Here is a 25,475-nt window from a genome sequence, read left to right on the forward strand (position 1 = left end):
TTATGCCTCCTATCTGGACTGAACCATTACAAATCTCTCGGGGGAGCATGAGGCCGACTCGAAACAATACGCGACGAAATAATACTTGACGAAAACATGAGCTATTGCTATAGCTGTAATATAAAACAGTCACAGGATTTAACGTAATTATTTGGATAAAAGTTTGTCCTCTTACACTAGAGTAAATTACGTGTACGATTACCCGTACGAAAGAAATGATCTGTCCCACACCAGACCACCACAGGAAAATGGCGACTGTGAAATAGATGGAAGACGAAAGTAAGAAATTATTCAATGCAGCGTATAAATTGCGCCCTGTTTTCATCCACACCGCTCAGAGGTAACGTTTGTTTGTTTTTCATCATTTGGAATGGTGTTTGTATTATGAGTAGCGAGTAACGATTGTCATTAGCTGGATTTTAGCCTGAGGAATAGGTTTTGGTGTGGAACAGCCTTAATGGAATGGTCTGCAGCTCCTGCAAGCAGCATCCAGCAACACATCGTGATATAAACGTCAAAGAAATGTAATGATCCTTCAACGGAACATTTGTCTAGATGATCATATTTGCTCTGAAAAAAAGGCATATTTGAAACTGACACCAACTGTCGTGGGCTGGCATGTACCTGAACAACTGTGCTGAAAGTTTCAGCTCTATACAAAATCCAACACCGCTCACCAAAAGCCATTTATAAGGTCCATCCCTGTGCAGATTTGGTGCTGCTACGTACATGTTAGGATCACCTTTGTGTGCCACAGAAGCATTCACTTGGTATGACACTTTTATTGCCCTTCAAAAACAACACCTCTCGCTCCTTCGACCTTGTGGTGTTAACAATGACCAGAATTAATTATCTAAGCTAAGGATCGAGTGTATTTTGTATTTAGTTTTATTTATTTTGTAGACAGTAAATGCTGATTGAGCCATGAAGTCAACTCTGGTAGCATAGCCAAACGCTTTACTTTATACATCTAAATAACCAAGAACTACAAATTGCACATTTAAAAATATAAATATTCAATGTTATTTTGAACAGTTTCCTGTTTTGTCAAGTTTATACTATCTGCTAAAGCATGCTACAAGCTGCATGTACAGACAATGCTAACTACCACTGATCTATATTTGCATTTCTGGGCTCCTGTTAATGATTTTTACCAATAAATGTTTGTTCTCTTGGTTCTCTTGGCTAGTGTCAAAAAACAAACAATTTTTTTGGCAAATTTAAGATGAATTTTGGCTTTAGTCCAAAACCTAACCCATTCATTCACCTAATGTGTAAGATAAAGAAGTACTATTTATAAGAATGTAATTGTGTTTTACTTTGAAAAATGACATGAATAGTCAAAATACTCAGTAAAACAACAATTAGTGGCTCAGCAGTGTAGTGGTTAACACATTTGCCTAACATGCAAAAAAATGGGTGGAGACAGGGTTGTGTCAGGAATGGTTTCCAATCTGAAAGAAGCTTTTCAATTGAATGAATAATGTTCTTCCGGTTGATTGATGACTCCAGCTCTGTTTGCTGTTTGGCAGCAGCTTCCTGCGGATTCTATGCTTACTGCACCATTTTTCCTACCTACGCCCTTGAGGTTCAAAATAAACATTTATTCCTGTGCAGCGAGGTATGAAAAAGTTCAAAAAATATTAGCTAACGGTAATGTGCAATTTAAGTGTTACTTCAAGATTGCAAAAATGTTTTGTTTGGTGAGTTAAAAAATCGACGTTCCAATATGTTGCCATATTGTTTTTTCCTTAAACAGTTAACCACACACAACAACTGTTAGGGTATTTACTTAATTGTTTATGCCCTGCCCTACTTTGTGTTTAGAGAGGTTGGAGAGGCAGAAAAATTATGTGATGTCAATATTCATAGCAAGAAGGGTGTTTCTCCCATCTCTCGAGTTTTTAAATTATCGACTATTATGAATACTGATACTGATAGGTTTCCAAATGGCAAATTTTGGCCAATAATATTGGCATGCTGATAAAAACATCCGGTTTTAACCGGTGTGTATATATATATATTTTATACTTGACTATTAGTATAATAAGTTACATGATGAATATATAAGTTATAGCTAGCTAGTAACCATCCCTGGCATGTTTGTGACTAGTACTGTAGTAAGCAACTGTTAATAGATTTATGCTTAACATGGTTTCGTAGTTGTGTCCATTTGCTGAGGTATTTGTCTATGGAGAGCCAATGGAAAACCCCTTTCCATTGGCTCTCCATATGCCCAATGGAAAGGGCCTAATTCCAATTGCTCGATGCTCAACGTGGATGACGCTTGCTACCTTCACCCATGAATGTGATGGAAAAACATAGTCATTTTGCTCCTTGTTATCGTACCAAAAGAAAAACAAAATGCTTGGTTTGCATTGCTGGGAATAAGCCGGACTCGTTTCCAGTGGGTGTTGGACTTCACCGGGGCTTGTCACAGTTTCTATTCTAATTTTTACGGACAGAATCTTCAGGTGGAAACAACAGGTGCCGGAAGGCTTTCACCTTGGTGGCTTCTGCTTTTTGTAAACAGTGTGGTTCTATTGGCTTCATCAAGTGGTTGCCTGCAGCTCACATTGAAGCAGTTTGCAGCCCAGTGTAATTGGAAGAAATGAGAATTAACACTTAACACAAGTCTGAGGCCATGGTTCTCAGTCAGAAAAGGATAGAATACCCACTCCAGGTCAGGGACAAGCTGGGTCGTTCACTGACTCAGAGTAGAACCACTAAGGGGCTTGTTTGGGCATCTGATTATAGTGTCTCCTGGGTGTTCCAGGCATGTCCTGGAAGAAGACATATAACCTCTCCAAGGACATGTCGTTCTTCCAGAACATGTCCTTTTTCCAGGACATACTCTGGAAGAAGGGCATGTCCTGGAAAAAGGACATGTCCTGGAAGAACGACATGTCCTTGGAGAGGTTATATGTCTTGACTGTCATAGGAACACTTTAAGGAAGTGGCTGAGGAGAGGGAGATCTAGGTTTCTTTGTTGGCTGGATAAGTGGTAGCAAATGGATCGATGGATGAATGGTTAGAAAATAGTTGGTTAGAAAATACCTGTATGAGAGCATTAACTTATAGTTTACTATCCTAACGTGATCCTTGATTTAATCCCCCATGCACACCTTGCCTCATGTGACCTCAATAGCTCACGTATGATGTGAAAAAAATTACCATACAATTTTTTAACACAGAAGTTTTCTTTTATTTACAAATATGTGTGTACTATGAAGAGGAAGTCAAAAAAGCTACATAATTTCCAGACCAGTGGTCTATTTTCAGGCCAGAGGTTTGAACTGAATAATACTATACTATTTAGTTGTTTGTTAGTGAGTATATTTAAGAATGTCTTTTCTTTTTTAGGTCATGGCAGCAGAAATGTCATGTCTGACAGGTGTTGATGAAGATGACAAAGATGCAGATCCTGAGATCAATGCCCTCACACTCCTACAGGAACCAGTGAGAATGGCGCAAGAATCCGCTGCTTGCACTGATTCCTTTGGCAAGCCTTCCCCAAAACAAAACAATGTCCTTGATGTTCTGTCAAATGAAGATATGTTGTCTCCGGTTGGCTTGGGAAATGGACCTTCTTCCCATCAGGCTACACAAGCCCATGAACTAAATAGCATTTCCTCTGAAAAAGAGGAGGAAAAGAGTATCACGCCTCTAAAAACTGTACATGAAATTGACACTGCAGGAATTTGGGGATTTGATGAGTCACCTGAGAACTCGTTGGATAATTTTAGTAGCACCAGTGACCTAAATTGGGACCCACACAAAGAGTTTATGCAGTTTCTTTGGGAAAACCATAGTGATTCCCCTGGTGAGGAGACTAAAGAGGAAGTCTCTCCTGCTAATAGCCAAAGGAGAAGGAAACGGAAAATGGACATGGTTGTGATGGTAGATCCTTCAGAAGACCTTTACCCTGAATTGAGCCCCAAGTCATCTGAGGAACTGTCTGAGGCTGAAGGCCAAGAAGATTCCATTCCTGTCAGAAAAGTCAGAAAGTCAAGGAAATTCTCTAAGTCACAGTCATCACCAACAGGAAAAGTTTCAAAGTATCCAAATGGAACAGTAAAGGCCATCAAGGAAATTCTTTACAATGGACCTTCAAGGAATTCGCATGAGAACAACATGAAACACGGACTTTCTCCATTGAAGGGAAGACTCACAATAAATTCTCATTCAGAGGGGAAGCCGTCCTGTTACCCATGCTCAAAATGTAAACTTATATTCAAGAAAGAACATCATTTGCATCGTCATATGAAGTCTCATGTTGAACCTCCCAATATTTCACCAAAGCCCTTCATATGCCGAGAGTGTGGCCAGTCTTTCAGACAAAGTGGTTTGCTTATTGACCACATGTCCATCCATAAGGACAAGAGAACAAGACTTACTGAAGAGATCAAAGGTGTGAATGATCGGAAAAAAGATGATAAAAACGCTAAGTTTTTCTGTCCTCAGTGTCCATTTGGAACAAATTGCCCAAACACATTTGTTCAACATGCAAAGACACATGAGAAGGACAAGAGAAAGTTTAGATGTGACAAATGTAGCTTCAGGACTCTTAGTGAAAATGACCTTAGGAGACATGACATTATGCAGCACACTGTTATTACGGTTAGAAAGCAAGTGCAGGAGGATGATCATGGAATATTCTCGTGTGATATTTGTTCTTATAGAGCTTTTAGCAAAAATGTTTTTAAGAATCACCTTCTCAGACGCCATCAACAAAGTTTTGAAGAATATGAAGCCGCACAGCATAGAGAGAAAAACGCACAACTAGGTAAGGAGCAGCAAGTGCCTACTTGTAAAACTCCTGTCGAAGATGCAGAGTTTACATCTAAAATCTCTATCAAAAATCAGATTGCCTCTAAAAGAGCTTGTTCACCTAATGGGTCCAGTGACATTTCAGACTTATTCAGAAATAGCAAGCTTAAGAGAGGCCCCAGGTCTCAAGTAACAGAGTCAAAACTGGACAAATCTATTAATGTTCTCCTGTCTCGACAAAGACATGGAAAAAAGAGTTTAGAGCAGAAGAAGGAACGCAATAATTGTAGTAAACCTGTTCAGCACAGTGACAAAGATGGTTGTGATGAGTTGCTTGAAACATTGACAGTCAAGGATGAAGAATCAACTTTATCCCCAAATGGCTCCAGTGTGACTATAGATCCCTCGACAGTCAAAAAGACACCATCTAAAAGAAAGATGTCCACCCCATATCGCAACACCTCCGACCAAGACTCATGCTTTATCTTACCAAAACCTTTGCCAAGTCCGAAAAAAGTCAATCCTGAAGATGTGGCCAACTATGATGAAAGGGATATTTTCCAGTTTAAAGATACAGATGCAAACAGTAACCTTTCTGACAATGGCATCAAAAAAGAAAAACAAAACATCATTTACACATATAGCAGAAGAATGTCTATGAGGGGTGCCCTTCAAGCATCTAAAAGGCTTTTTGAGAAGATAAAGACTGAAGAGCAAGAACAGACTGACCCTGAAATCAAAGAAGAATGCATAGAAACAGAAGTGTTTCAAGAAACCTTTGAAGCCCACCAAATACCATTGGGAGAGTCCTTCGGAGATGATTTGTCAGAGTTGGAATCGGACCGCAAGAACTGTCCTTATTGTCCTGCAGTATTTGAGTCAGGTGTTGGATTGTCAAATCACGTCCGAGGGCATCTTCATAGGGTAGGGCTCAGCTACAATGCGCGCCATGTTGTGCCTCCTGAGCAGGTGGCTTGTCAAGACAGAAGGCCGCGAATTCGACGGAAGATGTCAGCATTACGCCGATTGAAAAAAGGTACTTGCTTATTGCATGTTCTTCTTTAAAAGAAAAACTCTTGTACATTACAGCTTTCCTTATTACTACTGTTAAAATGTGCTCTTGCCGAGTTGTAACAGATACTGCAGGAGATCTCAAAATGTGGTTCCAAAAACTAAACCATCAACAGATTAATCAAATTAATTTGAAGGTACCACTCGCCAATTGGTTGGAGTTTTTCTCTAGTGACTGGTTGTTACTGACCAGTTATTAACTGCAATAATTAGTTATGTACACTAGTGCGGGGCGATATGTAAAAAATATTTATCACGATATGAATTATTTTATATCACAATGACGATATATATCACAATATACCGCAATATTACCACAATGTTTCCAGTTATTCTCTGAAAAGTTTGACAAAGACCTAGACACATTAATTCTTAATTAGGGGTCACTCAGAATTACTACAGCCAGAACAGTAGATGAAAATATTTGTTTTACTAACATGCATATCATATAGAGATTGAAAATGTGACGTCATTCAGGGGTAAAACCGCAAAGGATTCTGGGAACTCGTGGCAAGAGGTACTAGCGGACGCAGGCTTTCAATTGAAATTACATTACACAGTGATAAAAAGAAACACAAAAAATGGCAAGAAGCTGTTGTATTATTAACTGCAATAGCCGGTCGCATGACAGCCACGGGAAGCCGACGGGTAAAGAGATCAGTTGTTATCGGATTACGTTGTTGAAGAGAAATTGTTCGAGCCATGTTTCCGAAGTAACAAAGAGCCGACGGATGGCCTGGATTGCAGCCATTCAAAGACCAAATATAACGTCCCAGAGCACTCCAGCTCACATGTTAGTCTGCTCCAAAGCATTTCCAAAAAGGTCAGTGTTTTGTAGTAGTTAATACTTTTCATAACATGCTTGTAACCTATATCACCAATTAAGTCTGGCGCTGAACAGAAATTGTTGCGCTATGCTCCTTTGTTTATTGTGCATAAATAGTGAATTGTCCTGACACTATTGCGTTTCACTTCTGTTATTACCATGGTACATTGGCAAAAACATATACTTTTATTCACAGGGCAAAACAGGTTTTTTGTATCACTAATTGCCCAGTACGATTACAGCATACAATATTATTGTCACTGCTACATTTCTGTAATGCGTACCAGAAATTATTTCCATTACTAATTAATTACCGTTGAGCTCAAAGGTCCTATTAATAAACGGTTAACAATGTGTATTTATGAAGACGATTTGTGAGACTGGTAAACTTACCTTTGTTCGTACGATGGTCTTTCGTTCTACACGGTGCATTTCAAGGTCCTGACCCATCCGTCGGTAAACTGTACCTGGGCTTGTTGCAGTGACCTGAAGTTACTAAACTTCATGAGTGTATGCACTCACTCCAAGAACCGTATAATTATAAATATGAGCGTGGTGAAAGTTGGGCAGCACGCTAACGTATTTTGTCCACTCTGTGTGCTCGTAAGGGTCTACCCTTTCACTCCTTTGATTTTTTTCCTCGTATCTTTTCTTTGACTTTTCATCAAGTCTGTCTTTGTACGGACCGGCATTGTTCTCCTTCGTTTTGTACATACCTTTTTTGGGGGCAAAGAAAAAGCAAGAAGGTATTGGAACCGGAGAATGAACGTTTTGCGGTGCTGCAAATGCTTGCATTTGATGCGGTACTTGGATTGTTTTGCCACGAGTTCCCGGCATGCAATGCGCGAAAGTCACGTGGTCTGTCAATCTCTATTGTAAACATTATATATATATATTTATATATATGTTAGTTAAAATAATAAAATAATGTGTGTATATATACTAGTACTACATGCATGTATATATGTACATAATGTACTTTATGCACATTAAATATGTATCAATGGCAGACTCATACCTTGGGCTAACATGACTCCAGTGTGGTCATGTGGAAAGTACGCAGTCTGTAAACAGCGAGCGCAGAGGGTGACGAGGTCACGAAAGCTGTCCTTCTCAATTACATGAACAGGGGCCATGCCTTTACAAATGTAACGCGAGATGGCTCCTGTGATTTGTTTATGGCACTGGGATGTTTTCTCAAACGGCGTACCTTGTGCGAAAGACTGCTTTATCTTCGGCTGGCTATAGTTTTTCTTTTCCAAACTTGCTTCCGTTGTTCCATAACTTGGTTTAGCTCGGATTTTCTGGATTCTTGAGTATTCTTTTTCGTGGACCTTCTGTAGGTGATAGAAGAGATTTGTTGTGTTGCCATGGTGCAGGAATAGTTTTATAGCATAGCTTGCAAATGGGCGTCTTCTGCTCTGTGTTGGTGCTGTTGAACCCAAAATGTAACCAAATCACAGACGTACCCCCTCTTTTCGGTAAAAGTGCTTCTTCTTGGGCTGCCTGTGTAGCTGTCTCTGCCTGTTGCATGTCCGGGCATGAAACTGCAACCTGTCGCAGCGTCCATCGTTTTGAGTTACCATAAAGCATGTCGCAAAACCACAAGACGGAGTTTCTTTGCGAAAAATTAGGGGTCCAACGATACACAAAATTCACTCGGTTCGGTTCGATACTTTGGTGTCACGGTTCGATATTTTTTCGATACAAAAAAATGTTCATGCCTTTTTAATTTGTCATTTATTAAAATTATAAATATATATTTTAACTCAAAAGTACAGTTTTTAAATTTAATGTTGCTGAAACAACAAAGTAATAAAAAAATAAATCTATCTGATCGAGAAATCACTCATCTTTGGAAAAGAGAGTTTATTACAGAGAAATGGCTCTTTCCAAAATAAAAGCTATACTATACGCTTCTTCTGGGCTATATTCTCAGCAGCATATTAAACATATCAGGTCCCCATAAGGAGAATCATGTGCTAACGGCTGTCTAAATGACTCGGGTAAAGTTTGTAGCATGCGTGCTTGTTGTTTTTGTCTGCTTCCACTTGTCTTTGCACTAGGATGATGTCGGCGTAAATGTGCAGTCATATTCGTTGTGTTCCCACTAGTGCTGTCAGCGTTAATCTGAAAATGACTTAACGCCACAACCGGCAAATCTCCGTTAACGAGCTACCGCGGATCGCCCCGTGCTGGGGCTGGACGGCGTCAACACGTTAACGAGCTAACTGCGCTAACGCAGTAGTTCCCACCAATGTAATTGAGCATTGCGTGGCACATCCGACATACTGTTTTACTTTTGTCCATGACGCGCTTACCATCAGGGTCATACTTCACATGAAAACCAAAGATAGTTCCAAACTCCAGATCTGAATGAGGGTGGGAGGTTCATTTCGGACTTGACAGTTGCCATGTTGCAACGAGCTTAGCTTCTGTCTTGCTAGCTTGCGCTGCGCTCAGTGGATCTGCGCTCGACAGTGCAGCCTAGGCGGAGTAGTCGAAACGCAGATCCACTGAGCGCTCAACACAGACAGCATCGTCAGAAGAAAAGTTGATAAAATAAATGTAAAATTTTGTATCGTTCGATACATATGCGTACTGAACTGAAAGCACTATATCAAACGGTTCAATACCGATACAAGTATTGTTGCACCCCTACGAAAAATATCAGATTTTTTATACTTTATTTTCTCTTGCATAAAGTTAGAGTATGTATAGTGACAAGACAACACTAATATATTTGCCACAGGCTATTTAATGATATATTTTATATAATAATTTATAAAACTAGGTTAGAAACGATAGAAACAATAGAAGACAAATGGCACGATAGACATTTTTCTATCGTCCACACGATATATATCGTCATATCGCCCAGCACTAATGTACACTATCTATAAATAGGGTTTTCTGCAAGATGGTTAGATCAAATGAAATGTTCGCTCCACAATCTACTGTAGGCTTCCATTGTTTGTGATCTGTCACTGCAATCCAGTGTCATCTTCTGTCCACATCAGCAGCAACAAGAGAAAATTAAAGATTCTCTTTCTGGTCTTGGTGATTTCTGCAGCCAACAGTGCAGCAGAATTTAAGCATTTTGAAATACGGTAATTTATATGTAAACATTATAGTGTCAAAGGTCAGTAGGTTGTATCTGTAACAATCAACACTGACAAACTCTCAAGAACTGCTTTGTGAAAATTAGTGGGGCTACCTTCTTCCAAATTCTCCATCTTGTTTTGGTGGGGGGTGGTTAGCCGCCTGGCTGCGTCCGTCTCCATAGTGTAGTGGTTAACACATCTGCTGGGCAAGTGGAAGATTACTGTGTTGATTCCAGCCAGAGACACAAATCCCCTTTGGTTATCTGGCCTTTCCTGATGGGAATAGTTGGAAGGCCTTCTGGGGTAAAAACTCTGCCAAATAAAGCATGCAGAGCTACCCGCTGTGTAATTCCATGTGACAAAGCGCTAGCCAACAGTAGCTAGCTGCATCCGAAATCTTGGCAGTCATTCTTTTGAGATACCTGTATAAAACCAGTGGAAGGAACTGTGAGCATAAAACATAAAACCCAACTTGCAAACTGGATTTAAATTATAGATTAAAAGTCGTTCAGTGTTACAAAGTTCAAATGTCTGATATTATACGGTGCAATGTTTTTGTGCCTAATTTTATTTTATTTCTCTCAGCATTACAGCTAGAGTCGAACTCTGAGACCGTGAAGAGCATTCATTCTTGTCCCTTATGTGGGGACTCGTTTGACAACAGGACTGGGCAGTCAAACCACATACGAGGCCACCTCAAAAAGCTTGGTAAAAGCTTTGCATCAAAAAACAAATCCCCATTACTTTTACTACGAGAGCTGATGAGGGACAAGAAGGAGTTCCAGAGGGCCCTTCAGATTGTGGGAAAGAGACGGAACCATTTCCACTATGGTGCTTCTTCTAAGCTGTCCAGTGCTGATCGTTTCACATCGCCCCATACTGGAATCATAAAAAGTAATTCCGATTCAAGCGTTTGCACTGAAGCCAAACCACTGATACCCACCTTTTCTTTAGCAGAAATTGAATCTGAACAAAGGCAACAGGAGACGAATTTGGATGTTAAAAATTCGTTCTCAGGCACAACTGCCTTGATAGGAATTCTAAAGAAAAGGAAGTGTCAGGAAGATGCCAGACTAAAGGGATCCTCTCAGATATCCAGAAACATGATAACAGTTTCTTCAAACAGTGAACACAATTCAGGAGCAAAAGTTGTATCTTCACTGCCAAACCAAATATCTGGTAAGTAACAATGCTTTGGACTACCATTAAATTTAATTGTCTAAGCTTGTGCATGTTCTAAAACTCAGATTTGCAGCAGCTGTTTTTTGTCAGGATTTTTTTGTGTGTTTGTGAGTGTGCATGTGTGTTGAAATTAAGGTTTCATCAGCATAAATGTAGAGAATAAGAGTATACAGTGGGGCAAAAAAGTATTTAGTCAGCCACCGATTGTGCAAGTTCCCCCACCTAAAATGATGACAGAGGTCAGTAATTTGCACCAGAGGTACACTTCAACTGTGAGAGACAGAATGTGAAAAAAAAATCCATGAATCCACATGGTAGGATTTGTAAAGAATTTATTCGTAAATCAGGGTGGAAAATAAGTATTTGGTCACCTCAAACAAGGAAAATCTCTGGCTCTCACAGACCTGTAACGTCTTCTGTAAGAAGCTTTTCTGTCCCCCACTCGTTACCTGTATGAATGGCACCTGTTTGAACTCATCATCTGTATAAAAGACACCTGTCCACAGCCTCAAACAGTCAGACTCCAAACTCCGCCATGGCCAAGACCAAAGAGCTTTCGAAGGACACCAGGAAAAGTATTGTAGACCTGCACCAGACTGGGAAGAGTGAATCTACAATAGGCAAGCAGCTTGGTGTGAAAAAATCAACTGTGGGAGCAATCATCAGAAAATGGAAGACATACAAGACCACTGATAATCTCCCTCGATCTGGGGCTCCACGCAAGATCTCATCCCGTGGGGTCAAAATGATCATGAGAACGGTGAGCAAAGATCCCAGAACCACACGGGGGGACCTGGTGAATGACCTGCAGAGAGCTGGGACCAAAGTAACAAAGGTCACCATCAGTAACACACTACAACGGCAGGGAATCAAATCCCGCAGTGCCAGACGTGTTCCGCTGCTGAAGCCAGTGCATGTCCAGGCCCGTCTGAAGTTTGCCAGAGAGCACATGGATGATACAGCAGAGGATTGGGAGAATGTCATGTGGTCAGATGAAACCAAAGTAGAACTTTTTGGTATAAACTCAACTCGTCGTGTTTGGAGGAAGAAGAATACTGAGTTGCATCCCAAGAACACCATACCTACTGTGAAGCATGGGGGTGGAAACATCATGCTATGGGGCTGTTTTTCTGCCAAGGGGACAGGACGACTGATCCGTGTTAAGGACAGAATGAATGGGGCCATGTATCGTGAGATTTTGAGCCAAAACCTCCTTCCATCAGTGAGAACTTTGAAGATGAAACGAGGCTGGGTCTTCCAACATGACAATGATCCAAAACACACCGCCCGGGCAACAAAGGAGTGGCTCCGTAAGAAGCATTTGAAAGTCCTGGAGTGGCCTAGCCAGTCTCCAGACCTCAACCCCATAGAAAATCTGTGGCGGGAGTTGAAAGTCCGTGTTGCTCGGCGACAGCCCCAAAACATCACTGCTCTCGAGAAGATCTGCATGGAGGAATGGGCCAAAATACCAGCTACTGTGTGTGCAAACCTGGTAAAGACCTATAGTAAACGTTTGACCTCTGTTATTGCCAACAAAGGTTATGTTACAAAGTATTGAGTTGTATTTTTGTTATTGACCAAATACTTATTTTCCACCCTGATTTACGAATAAATTCTTTACAAATCCTACCATGTGGATTCATGGATTTTTTTTTCACATTCTGTCTCTCACAGTTGAAGTGTACCTCTGGTGCAAATTACTGACCTCTGTCATCATTTTAAGTGGGGGAACTTGCACAATCGGTGGCTGACTAAATACTTTTTTGCCCCACTGTACCTTGTATTGTGGATGAAACGGAAGTGCCTGTTACACGAAATACAGATTAGCTTTATTCTTGTTTTATTGCCTTGCAGTTAATAGTAATTATTAAATAAAGTATTGACACTTAGGCATTTCCAAGTACATTTCTTTTTTGTCACAGACAGCTTATTTGCTGAAATGTGATGAAAACTGTTGAAAGCTTGATTTTAGACATGATAAACTTACCAGTGTCTGTTTCTACAATTCATCAACACCTCTGACGAATAAGTAAACCTCACTAAACCTCTGTATTTACTTTCTTCTTATTGATTTTGTCTTTTCGCAGAGAAGGGTGAATTCAACAGGAAGGTGTGCATCCATTGCAACGCAACGTTCCACAGTGGTGTTGCATTGTCAAATCACCTCCGGGCATATGCAAAAAGAAAAAGGATCGCCTTACTCGAGGGAACCAGTAAGTGCAACTAGTAAAATCTTTAGTCAGACTACGCCCTGTATGCTTTCTTCTTAAAACCTTTACAATTACACTTACCATTCACACTACTATGTCCCCATAAACTGTTAATCCAGTTTCACGCCAGAATTTTGTCTTAGCCTTCTTCCTGACTAGGTCTTATCAGTAACAAAAACATCAAAACTCAAAACAGCTGGGCTCACAAAACAAGTGATTTTATTCTTCCTCTGTGCATACTCTTTGGCTTCTCCTGGTACTGAATAATCTCATTTTACCCTTTTTGGAAGATTGGGAATAGTTGCAAAAGCCAATCTGTTTTCTGCAGTGTTGACCACAGTTTTAGTAGCAGTTCCACTTCAAATAAAAAAAAAAATGTAAAAAAAATCTTTGGTCTTGGAGCATTTACCACAAAGAAGTCTCCTTCTGCTTTCTTTTTACACTAGCATCACATCAGATCGCATTACCTTCAAAATATTTGTTTTCAAGTGTAGCCAATGCAAAGAAAGTGAGCATCTACTTATAAAAAATGCTCTACTGTTGGTTAAAACCTCCAAAGAAAAGTACCTTTTAGAATTTAATAGATTTCTGCATAAATGTGACCAAAAACAACTTCAGATTTTCAAGTCCTAAAATGTATTATTTTAGCATTAAGTATGTGAACCTCGTGGATTATCAGTTAATCTGAAATTGGAGTCAGATGTTTTCAATCAGCCAGATTACAATCAGGTGTGAGTGCACCGCCTGTTCTGTTTAAAAAAAGAAAAGGAAAAAAAAAAGAATCTAACTGTGTTTGTGGAACGGCATCATGCCAAGAACAAAGGAGCTCTCTGAGGAACTCAGGAAGAGGATTGTTGATGCTCATGAAGCTGGAAAGGGTTACAAAATCATCTCAAAAGAGTTTGGACTCCACCGTTCCACAGTCAGACAAATTGTGTACAAATGGAGGATATTCAAGACCACTGTTACACTCCCCAGGAGTGGTCGACCCACAAAGATCACCCAAGAGCAAGGTGTGTAGTTCATATGATCATAAAGGACCCCAGGGTAACACCACTTCCATGCTGGCAAATGTTCAGGTTCATTAAATTGTTAAAAGGAGAACACCAAACAGCAAAGCTGTGCGTGGCAGGGAGAGGAGCAGATGGTTGTATCATGGTTTGGGCCTTGCTTGCTGCATCTAGGCCAAGATGCCTCTTCATCACTGATGGAACAATGACTTCTGAATTATTCCAGCAAATTCCAAAGGAAAACCAGGACATATGTCTGCGATGTAAATCTCGAGAGAGAAAGTAGGTCGTGCAGCAATACAATGACCTTCATCGCTAATATTTGTACTTAAAGGTTAAAGAAGAATAAAGACTATGCGGCCAAGTCAGAATCCTAACCCCTAACCTAGCAAAAATGTTAGAGCAGCCCGCAAAAGCAAAAAGCACATAGTTTTACCTCTCTTATGTAACGTTGGATTATTGAATAAAAGGAATGATGTAATATTTTTTATCTTGTTTAACTGGGATCTCTTATTCTGGCAGCAGGTCATATTTATGCAAAGGGTTCACAAACTTTCAGGCACCAACAGCAGCAGAAATCTCAGCCTGATAAAACTGTGTAGCTGGAAACCAAAAGGAGCTGCGATGTCCAAATCTTAGTTATATTTAGTCCACCAGTGGTTATTTGTGTGCTCCCCAAGGTAAGAATGTAGGAGGGCATCAGCTTTTTGGAGCTTTAGCAGAGATTTTAATTGCAGAGCGACCTCTTGGTGGCTTCAAGTTGTCAGGACCCAGTTTTCCTGCAGGCGCACATCATCACGCTTTGATCTTGGGCCCTTTCTTAGCCACACTCGACCATGCATAATACAGCAAAAGTCAAAAACGTCCACACATTCAAAGCCCATTCAAAGAACTCTTGCTGAAATGTCATTAGACAATTTTCCAGTGTTCATTAGATATTTTCATCCATTATAATGTTAAATATACTGTAGTGTTAATGTTGGGCTGTAAATGAAATTCTGTCTTTCAGCGATTGACTGTAAAGCAGTTAGGACACGCTCAAGGCCTGGCTCAAAAAAGAAGACACTGCCCTTAACTCAAACACCAGAGGAAATGTACAGGCTCACCTGCAGGTAATGTGTTTGCTTTTTTTTGTTGTTTTTTTAATCCCCAATTCATTTTTCCCCAGTCTCAAGCTGCCAGATAACCTGGTTGCCTGGTTTTGCATTTCTTTGTGTTTCCAGGTTCTGTGACCTGGTCTTCCAAGGTCCCTTGTCAGTTCAGGAGGACTGGATAAAACATTTACAAAGACACATAATGAACACTAGCGTCCCTCACACTGGGCTAGGCATGGTAGAGGTCACCTCGTTGCCCACAGACACCCCAACCTTCAAGACTGACCAAGATGGCTCCTTGACAGTCACACATGCTGTCTCATGAGGCCAGTGGGGACCTTTTTAGATTTCACTAGACTGTATGTGTATGTATATTCGATGTTCACTTTTGGTTTTTTTAGTCAACAAATTACCGGCCAAAAGTACAATATTGCCTGAGATATTGTACACATTTGGACAGATGAAAAAATCAATTATTTTGGATATTGTTACCCTGTCTGTTTTTACATGGTCCATTTTTTTGGAATACAATTCCAAGTGGACAGACTGTTTTGTTTTATGCAGTAATGTAGTGTGGAATCCATTTCTAATGAAGACAACCTTTACCTCAGATTTCTCATGGTTTGAGTCAGTTTCTGGGAGCACTTCTCTTCTGTATCAATATTCACATCAAGTCATGTTTCCTTTGTATTGCAACACGGTCAAATCAAAACCCACAGTCTCTTTTCAGGCCAGAGTTACTGAGAGAAATATTTTGAATGAAAGTGCAAAACAACAACAAAAAAAAGAGGAAAAAATGAAAAAGAAAAAAAATGTCTGAAAACTTGTCATGCATAGAAAGAGTGTTTTATAGTATTTCAGTAACTGCATTGTTTCTAACACAAGATTTAAACTGAAGGTGGTTGAGGAAGAAAAGAGGTAAAAAAGAGAGAGAGACCTAACACGCACAACCCGTGCTGACCAAGCCCTTCATACATGTCACCTATATTTAATGTTTAAATATACTGTTTTGAAATAATTTAATTTTAAATGTACTATATCACACAGATACAATGCTTAAAACATTTGTGTTGTTCTAAATAAAAGACAAAGAAACAATCTGACATTTTTCAAATTATTTATGCATTCATGTTTTGTTTTCGTTTTTTAACGTAGCATATTTTGATGTGGACGGTACAAAGAATTAGTGTTAACAAAACTGCAAGTTTAACCTTCTACAAGCACCCAGATGGAGATCGTCTGGGAGCAGCTGTAGTCAGCGCAACGCAAGGCAGATGAGAAATGGGAATCCGTATATAAACAAAGAAAAGCTGCATTGTGTTCACAGGCCCACAACAGCATGTCTGTCAGCATTAGACACGAGTACTGGGACAGCAGTTTTGTGTGGTAATGAAGAGTAAAGTCGACTGCTCTTCATCCGCAGCATCTCAGTGTAAACAGTCTCATGACAACATCACGTAATTCTGTCATTCGAATGGGCTGCCACCCTGAAAGAAAAGAATTAGTTTAGTTACATCTGTAGAGCTCCAGACATGCTGAGTGCACACACTTTAATTACTAGTAATTACTCCTAGCTCTGCAGGCTATCATTTGCTTCTACTAATCGAGCTAGTGTACGGAGAGTGAAAACAAATGCATTAATAAGATTTATGGCTTCAGTTACGTTTCACTTGATACATAAAGATAAAGTTATGCTTTTATGTACAATGTTGCGTTTCAATTTGGCTTTGATGTCTCACTTCACACAAAAGTGCATTAAAGTTAACTCTGCAAGACAGAAGATTACATTCCCTGCACTTACCTACACACTAATAAGACATATTTTACTTATTTGAACTAATATGAATCATGAATATCTTCTGCATATGAACTGTCCCCCATTAAGAACTGATTTTTATCTTTATTTAAAAAATAGCCAATTCATTTTAGTATTAAGTTTGAACTCATTAAATTTGGTAAGTAAAAAAAATCATTCGCATCTACCCAATAGTCTCATATTACTTAAAAATATCAAAATACATCATGCAGTAGATGACATCTGTATAACTGATTAAGATCCAAGTAGCCCAGAGATCCTGGATAAATGTATAGAAACATAAGGAAAGTGATAATACCAGGCCCAAATATAAAGTGAAGACTTTCAGCTTAGGTTTAACAAAAATTATGCCTCAAGTGTTTAGGAAATAGAACCAGTTTCATACACAGACTTCCATCTACAGAGCCTCAAAGGTAACTGGACAAACTCTAAATATAAGGATTGTTTTTAATACATGGATAAAAATCCTTTGTACTCAATGACTGCCTGAAGTCTAGAAACCCATGGACGTCCTCAAATACTTTGTTTCCTCCCTTGAGATCCTGTACAAGGCCTTTACAGCAGCTGCCTTCAGATCCTGCTTAATTGTGGGTCTTTACCTGTTTGTTGTCAGTTTTACCTGTAAAACATGCTTTGTTGTTTTGAGATCAGGTGACTAATACTCTTGGGTTGCTTTTGTCTAATGCTGTCTAAGCAGTTTGGCAGCATTTGTCTAAATTAGAGCAGAGAGTATAGCCGTGTGCACTTCACAGTTCATCCTGATACTTCTATCAGTAGGTATTTCATCAATAAAAACTACAGGCAGCCATACATCCCCATATCTTAACACTACAACAACCACATTTGATTTGGATGAGCTTGCCCGTATATTTCTCTTCCCATTATTGTTCTTTAAGTTCATGTTGGTTTAATCTGTCAAAAGATTTCTTTCCAGTTGTACTAAATAAAAGACAAAGAAGCAAGCTAATGTTTTTCAAATTACTTCTGTATTCAAGTCGGGGGGTTTTTATGTATCAAATTTTGGTGTGGAAGCTACAAATAAGTATTAACAAAACCGCAAATTTAACCTTCTACAGTACTGTGCAGACTCCTTCTGACAAAGTTTATCCTAACCTGTCTGTTCTTAACCGTAACCGGTGGTGTGCACCTTGTTGCAAATCCTCTGTATTTACAAGATGAATTTTGATATCAGACTTTCTTCACTTCATTGCCTGACTAGCTTTGACTACATGAGAGGGTTTTGTTTTGTTTTTTTAAACCAAGGAAAGACAGACTGTTGATTTAGCCACTCTCTCTTTTTTTCCTTTTGTTATGTTATCTCTCTGAAAGGTTTATTTCTGTTTGGCACCCTAAGAGATGCCCTCCGTCTCTAACACTGATAACTCCTTGGACCTCATATTTAGAATTCCAGCCTACAAAAGGCAACAATTGAAACCAACTCCAGATCTTTTACCTGGTTAATTTGTCACGGAGTAAACAGGCCTCAAAACTGGCCATGAAACTCCTAGTCAATCAATTGTCGAGTTACTTTTGAGCCTCTTGAAAATGTCTGCAATTTCTAAAAAGCGGACACAATACTTTCGTTAAAACCTTTGAAACTGCAGATCTTCATAGTTTCACTCAAACTCCACTGCCACCTTAAACAGAGCCAAAATTACCAAAATCCTATTATTGTCCAAACACTGGATAGCTTCAGGTACTCGTTTTAGAAGCATCATGTAGAAGATTGAATTTTGAGTACACTTAGTCCACAATTGGACAACTTAAGAAAATATTAGGTCAAAATAACCACTTTGTAAAAACGACTGTTTAAATATTAAAAAAGTCTAAGGCCCCAGCTGCTTTTTTTGGCTTGGTAGATTAATGTTAAGCAGCTCTGCCAGCACACTGTGTACACTCTAGATAGTTTGGAAATCTCTTGCAAAATACCTTCAGGAAGTGTTCAAACTGTGGTTTGAGCTCCTTCATCATGGCTTCTGCTTTGCTGAGGCAAGCATGTCTCCTATGCACTTCAAACTCCTTCGGGAAAGTCAAACAATCACAGTAAACAAAAAGGATATTTAATGAAAACACATCTGTGTTGTTGCACTTATAGGACAGCAGCATTACCTTTGTGCGAGAGAGGTGTTCCTCAGAGGTGATGTGAGCCTGCACTTCAGCAACAGATGTGGATATGTAAACTTTGCAAGCAGCACAATGAAACATTTCCACCTTTGTCATGTGGTTATTTTCCTGTAGAGCTGACAACACGATAGGGGTGAGTAGGATGAAAGTATTTCTTTTTTAGTCTGTCATGAACATCATGACTTTTCGTTTCAAAACATGTATTTACTTTGAAGAGCGTTGTCCTCTACCGCTTGGCTACAATAATGGCTCTTATACAGCATCACTTCCTGCAAAAAAGAAAAGATCTGTTGGACATCTATCTATGGATCCATAGTACATGCAGAGTGCAAACTTATGATACAGAAGCCAGAATACATGACTGGGAAATTCGTTTTACCGTTTCTGTCAGTGATCTTACCTGAAGGAACGCTATCATTACGTCATCGTATTTATTATTCTGCTGAATGTGCTCCAGGGTGTCCCAGTGACATTTGCTGTCCAAATGATCCTGCAGCTCCTGCCCATTGGCAAGCTCAACCTCACAAAGGTCACAAGTGATGGGCGTTCTAGAAGAAAAATGATTTGGGCAATTTAAAAATATTTGGGCATTAACTAATCCAGACTGCCCCAGTAGGAGGTAAAAGGTCAAACCTGGAAAATATTATGATACAAAGCAGCATCTGAAACAACCATATCAGCGTAGTGCTTCAGTCCCACTCTTCAACTGATCTGCTACATATTGCTTATTTTAAATATGTCTTTACAACACATGCACTGCCTGAGGTAACTCAGAGTCTCTTGCCTCCTAACATATACAAAAGAGCGACAAAACTGCTGTGATGGAAATGTACATAACAAAATAGGAACAGGTCTGTGTAATAAGGAAAGTTAATTTGTTTTTACGTTACAGCTCATATTCATCAGGACTTAGCAGGGCTTTAGTCAGTAGAGCTGTAGAGTTTAGTCAATCAGGTTTAACGTATTAACGTCTTGTGGTAACTTTCAGGGGTGAAAGAGGAAGCCAAGGTGGAAGTGCCAAACTGTAGTTCCAGCTTTAGCAAGAAAATGAACATGTTTACAGCGTGGTACCGAAACCAGAATTTCAATGACGCAGCTCATCGAGCTTACTGCAAAAACCCGTGACTCACAAGTCACAGGTTATTGTGATGTGTGTAAAGTACAGAAAAAGAGAGAAAGGTCTATTATTAGTTGGCTGTATTACACAAGATAATGCGAATTAAAAGGTCAACGCCGAATGTGGTTAGACCTTGAGCACATTTCGGGCGAGGACCTATTTGATGAGCTTTATATGAAAAATTGAATAAATTCTGAACACTCGGAGTAGAGAAGCTTTTGTTTGTGAAGGGATGGATCCCTCACGATGACGTGACTTGAGCTTATTGGTCCTTCAGCTGGATGAGGTACAAAGTATAATTAGCGTGTTCAGTGGGAGAAACGTTTCGTCAGCTTACTAACTGAATTTGCTTCTGTGCACTTGTACAAATATGGTTACTTCTGGTTCTATAAAACCAACATGGAAGCGGCCAAAATGCTGACATCACTATGAATACTTCCAGCATTACAAACTTCAGCTGCAGCAAAAACTAATTCCGCAAACTCAGCTGGACTCAGTGCGTCTGACAGATTATTAACACTGGCAAAGTTACAGACTGACCTGCAACATCTTAACTAAACTGTATTAGAGTACATGGTGAGAGGACATGTGATTTCACTTTGTCAACTTGACATCAGAAGGAACAGTGCTTACTTTTCCAAAGTCACAGTTTGGCGCATGTTCCTTGTCACCTTTGTAGAAGGTAGGTCTTGGTCCCGTCCTGTAGAACAATATAATACAGAGAATTACTCAGACAATGTGACGTGATTAAAGCATCTAGTCCTTTCAGCCATTTCTTGCTGTTAATTTGAAATAGTGAGACAAACAAGGTAACCCAGCTACCATTACCTTTTTTCATATAGCCCACCTGATGCTGATAGTCCTGTGACCTCGGTGGGGATAATCTAATAGTCTAAAGAGGACAGAAAGGATCGGTTATCACACTGGATTCAGTTGAACCACAGTAGCCAAACTGCATAAAAATGATTCTTTATTCTCAAAATCTATACCTCCATCTTATATCCTGGTACTGTTATCGTCTCCTCCCCATTGGTTCTCTGTCCATAAGGCACAGGAAACTGTTGGGTGGAGGAGCTGTGAATACGCCTGTCAGGGGTGCCACCTCTCTGGCCCAATACTTCACTCAAGGAGCCAAAGCTTGAACAATTAAGTGATTCAGCTTCTGGGCTATAAATCTGTTGTTCATGCTTTCTAATTCCTGGACTGAGACCTGGGATTTCTATAGGTCTGGTTCCAGTGCCAAATTCTCCTCTGTCTAGGGGTCCGCTTCCTGGTTTGGAGTAGGTTGAGCCCCAGTGTCGGCCTTCGGGACAGTCTCTCGCTGAAGTTAAACACTGACGCTCCACACTGTTATCCTCAGTGGGTGGGGAGAGTTTGTGGTCTTGGTCCGGTGGCATCTCAGGTTCAGAGTCTGACGACAAAGGGTTGTAAGGGTCATAAAGCCCAGTCCTAAGATGAGGGTAAGAGGGATTAATTAATTTTTTCTTCTTTTTTTTTTTGGAACAATGACTGAACGTTCACACATTAAACAAAATGTTTTGGCTTTCATTGGGCAGACAGACACTATTTCTACAATTTAATTCGCTACATGAAAATATGAAGCCTCAAATGTGGGCCAGCCTTGACCGAGGCTACAGGAGACACAACTCACTTTTCTGTGCTGCTTTTGTCCTGAGAGTCTTCATCTTCATCACCGATTGGTTTGAATGAAGACTTCCATTTGTCAACTGAGGATGAAGCTGCAGTATAAAAATGAAAAATGAAGGCAACGTATGTTCAGAGAATACACGCCTCCAGATATGTAATCTAGTTAGTCTGATTACTGATGAAGTCAATGAGTTCGTTGTACTCAAATAGCCTCCGGAGTCACCAGATCTCTATCCAGCAGAGCAGCCTTGGAATGTGGCAGAACGGGGGATTCACATCATGGATGTGCAGCCGACAAGTACGAAGCAACTATTTGACACTACATTGTCAATGCGGAGAAAAATCTTTGAGAAATGTTTCCAACTCCTAATTGAAACTGTGCAATGAAGGATTGACGCAGCTCTGAAGGCAAAAGTGCTTTTAAGGTGTACCTGATAAAATGTCCAGTGAGCGGTAACTTTCAGAGCCTCTGCGTTCTCATATGGGGACATTACATTTTGGGTTTTCTAGGTGTAATTGATTACTAATGAACTTGTGATGGTGACGTCTGCACTGCCCTAGTTCCTGAAATCTTTTTCATTATAATTCAAAGACACGTATTAGACTCAGAAATTAATCAAATCAGGCAAAAGGTAAACAAAAACAGCAGTTGTATTTGCAGAGTGGTTATCTGCGACGCAAAGACAAAGGAAGCGTTGAGCTAAAGAGTAATAAAGCACCTCTGTGAGGACGCGTGTGCGTGTTCGTTCTTGCATGCATAGAGGTTACCTGTACCTTTCTGTGCTGCTTGAGTGTTAGCAGCCATGTCTGGTTGTCCTCCCGATATGCGTTTCATAGCATCTATAAAGTCTTGGGGTACTCTGTTCATCGAATGAAACAAAAATAAGCATAAAACGTCAACGCACGTAAACGCAACATTTAACACTGAATGTAGCACCGGCTAGCCATTCCTGCTATTAGCTTTAGCTGCACAGCTAGACTCACAACAATTTGTTGACAACAAAGCTTTATGCACCGTTAGCTGGTAGAATTAAATGCTTGCACCGTTAACACCCACTCGACAAAAGAAAAACTGAGTCCGAAATTGAATTAACAGGCACCTTAATGTGGGTTGTAAATCAGAAACTTTCCCAAATAACAATTTTAGCCCCGTTTAAAGAGTGCAGACTCCACATACCGTGTAGTCGGCATTTTATTAAATCCTGAAGTAGCTCCTTTGCTTCTTGCCTGGGCCTGAAACGTTTCCACATTGTAACGGTTCATTATTTAAAAAAAAAAAATAGAGGATATGCTTTGTTGGTAAAGCTAAAGCTGGTTCGCCTATTAAAAGGTTGTTTAGATGATACTTAGAGCAGCCGACAGATGGTAGCAAAGTGCAGCAGAGAATGGATCGATTCATGGATCACATTCATTCTGATCCGACCTTAGGTGGGTTCGAGAGGTAAAAACCCTTTCATAATAACTTACATTCACCTGATACCCGAATAAGCATTTCTAATCAACTGCTCATGGGCAAAAATGTGTAATCAGTCAATCACATACCAGAAAGTCAATGTAGCCATCAGTGGCGGTCCTAGCCTGTTTGGTGCCCTGGGCGAACACCCCCTCTGGCACCCCCCCACCCCGCCTCCTTATATTAAGGATTGTACATTAACATATTTTACTGTAAAAAATGTTATGGGAACCATACTGAATTTAACAAGATAAACACACACACACACACACAAATATATATATGAAGAGAGAGCGAGAGTATGCATAGTATGCAAATAGGACAAATCAGCAACTGACAATGACTAATTAATATTGTGCTGAACACAGTCCAAAAGATTCAGTAAGCTACATCAGTGTCTACTGTTTACTATCACAGCCAAGCGGCTAACAAACGTAAAAAGAAAATGTGGGGAAATCTTCTTGGCACACTTTGGACCCCTTATTACCAACTAAGGACTATTTAAATGCTACAATCCACCTGGGTATTGTTGCTAATTCATCTCTGTCCCTTTATGAACACAGTGTACCCATTGTCTGACAACTGCTTCCAGCGAGACAATGATTTTACTGTACTGAAATTGTCTTTACAGTCACCAGAAATTCAAAATGCTCCCCAAAGAAGATATCAATTTGAATTCAATTTATTTTAACTCTATAAAGAAGTACAACTACATTCAGATGTTTCAGTGTCGCACGTCTTATACTGAACACATAGCCTACTGAAGATAACACGTTCTCTGTGCATATTAATTTTTTGTCATTTGTCAAACACAGCTTTAAAAAAAAATCTCCTTTTTTGATTAGTTTAAAAATGTTCCAGTATTAACTGTGTTTAAGTCTATTAAAACAAGCAGGACCTCAGTAGGGTCTTGTAGACTGCTTGCTCATCTAATTATATATAGATGAATGCACAATGTTGAATTCTTTGAGTGTTTATAAGTTTAAAAAAAACTTACAGATAAGAAGAGGGGATTAAACAGACAGCAGTGTGAAATCTGAAAGAAGTTGTTTAAGAATGAATGTGTGTCAGCACAGGCAGACAGAAACATGACACTACATGCGGGCATGTTTAGTTCCAGAGGAGGATATCTCAAGGACAGGTGTGTTCTCATAATTCTCAGAAAAATCTGGTCAAGACCTACCTAGAAACAGTGCTGTTATTGTTCTTCCTTTGGAGGAATCAAACACATTGTTACTTGTCTGCAGTACAGCACCAAATCTAGCCCCTGCTTCTCAACGGTCTGATAGGATTCACATTTCAGAAAATATCTCGTGCATGACGATATGGAGGAACTCAAGACATTTACTTTATCAGTCATTAACTTTAAGACATCGGATGACTAAAAACACATTATGTGAACTCAGTTAACTTCACTGGAGAGTACACTGGGATCATACCATTACTTGGGAACTGCTGAGGTCAATGTAACATTGTCAGTTGTCTCTTGGCAACATTAACAAAAGAGCCGTGACTCTGGGGCCTTTGTACTCAAGCCCTTAAGGGACGTTTTAAATCTTTCTTGAGTTTCTGCTGCAGACAGGAAGCAGAAAAGGGTGGAGGGGGAAAAAAACTGTTTTTCCAGGAGGAAAAATGTAGAGTGAAACAAACAAGGGTATAATAAAAAGCTGGAATGAAATACTTACTGAGAACGAGCCACCCTTAATATTTTTGGTTCTTCCTGTATATTTTCTGCTGTCCCTGTGCTCATTTTCTTAACTGCTTTCAGGGCTGTGGGGACTGTCACAGGGTGAGAGATGGGTAAACAGTGGGCAGACTGGCCATCTTCACAAGGCTAACACAGAGAGGCAGACAACCACTCACATCTACGAGTACCATTTTAGAATCACTAATTAACCTGAAATAACTGTGAGAGGAAACTGATGTACTTCATACAGGACAGCTCCATTAGAATCAGGAGGTTTGCAGCCATGATCTTTTTTGCTGCGAATCCAACGAGAAACAGAAACAAGTGTGAGCCAGGTCAGAAAGAAAATCCAAATTAACTTCGA

General features: G+C 39.8%; 2 protein-coding genes across 5 annotated transcripts; one reads left to right on the forward strand and one right to left on the reverse strand.

The window, feature by feature from the left end:
* The first annotated feature begins 43 nt into the window (after positions 1–43).
* znf644a (zinc finger protein 644a) lies at positions 44–16,370 on the forward strand. Of its 2 annotated transcripts, none has more exons than XM_005939367.2 (6): positions 44–340; positions 3,364–5,806; positions 10,357–10,950; positions 13,041–13,166; positions 15,183–15,285; positions 15,397–16,370. In XM_005939367.2, exons 2-6 carry the CDS (start codon positions 3,367–3,369, stop codon positions 15,590–15,592), a joined length of 3,459 nt encoding a protein of 1,152 aa, XP_005939429.1. In that variant the 5' UTR covers positions 44–340; positions 3,364–3,366; the 3' UTR covers positions 15,593–16,370. The 2 variants fall into 2 exon arrangements, with proteins under 2 accessions (XP_005939429.1, XP_005939430.1); XM_005939368.2 differs by having other exon boundaries at positions 44–279.
* On the reverse strand, positions 16,368–23,585 carry LOC102312768. Of its 3 annotated transcripts, XM_005939365.3 has the most exons (11): positions 23,149–23,484; positions 22,746–22,831; positions 21,976–22,063; positions 21,314–21,773; positions 21,153–21,216; positions 20,958–21,024; positions 19,608–19,755; positions 19,416–19,476; positions 19,193–19,323; positions 19,013–19,102; positions 16,368–16,754 (listed from the first exon to the last, which is right to left on the reverse strand). In XM_005939365.3, exons 1-11 carry the CDS (start codon positions 23,232–23,234, stop codon positions 16,734–16,736), a joined length of 1,302 nt encoding a protein of 433 aa, XP_005939427.1. In that variant the 5' UTR covers positions 23,235–23,484; the 3' UTR covers positions 16,368–16,733. The 3 variants fall into 3 exon arrangements, with proteins under 3 accessions (XP_005939427.1, XP_042083477.1, XP_042083476.1); XM_042227543.1 differs by lacking the exons at positions 16,368–16,754; positions 23,149–23,484 and adding an exon at positions 23,514–23,585 and having other exon boundaries at positions 16,761–19,102; XM_042227542.1 differs by lacking the exon at positions 16,368–16,754 and having other exon boundaries at positions 16,761–19,102; positions 23,149–23,486.
* Positions 23,586–25,475: the final 1,890 nt, after the last annotated feature.

Source organism: Haplochromis burtoni, unplaced genomic scaffold (genome assembly GCF_018398535.1).
Source record: "Haplochromis burtoni strain Fernald_Lab_line unplaced genomic scaffold, NCSU_Asbu1 Contig_266, whole genome shotgun sequence".
NCBI lineage: Eukaryota > Metazoa > Chordata > Actinopteri > Cichliformes > Cichlidae > Haplochromis > Haplochromis burtoni.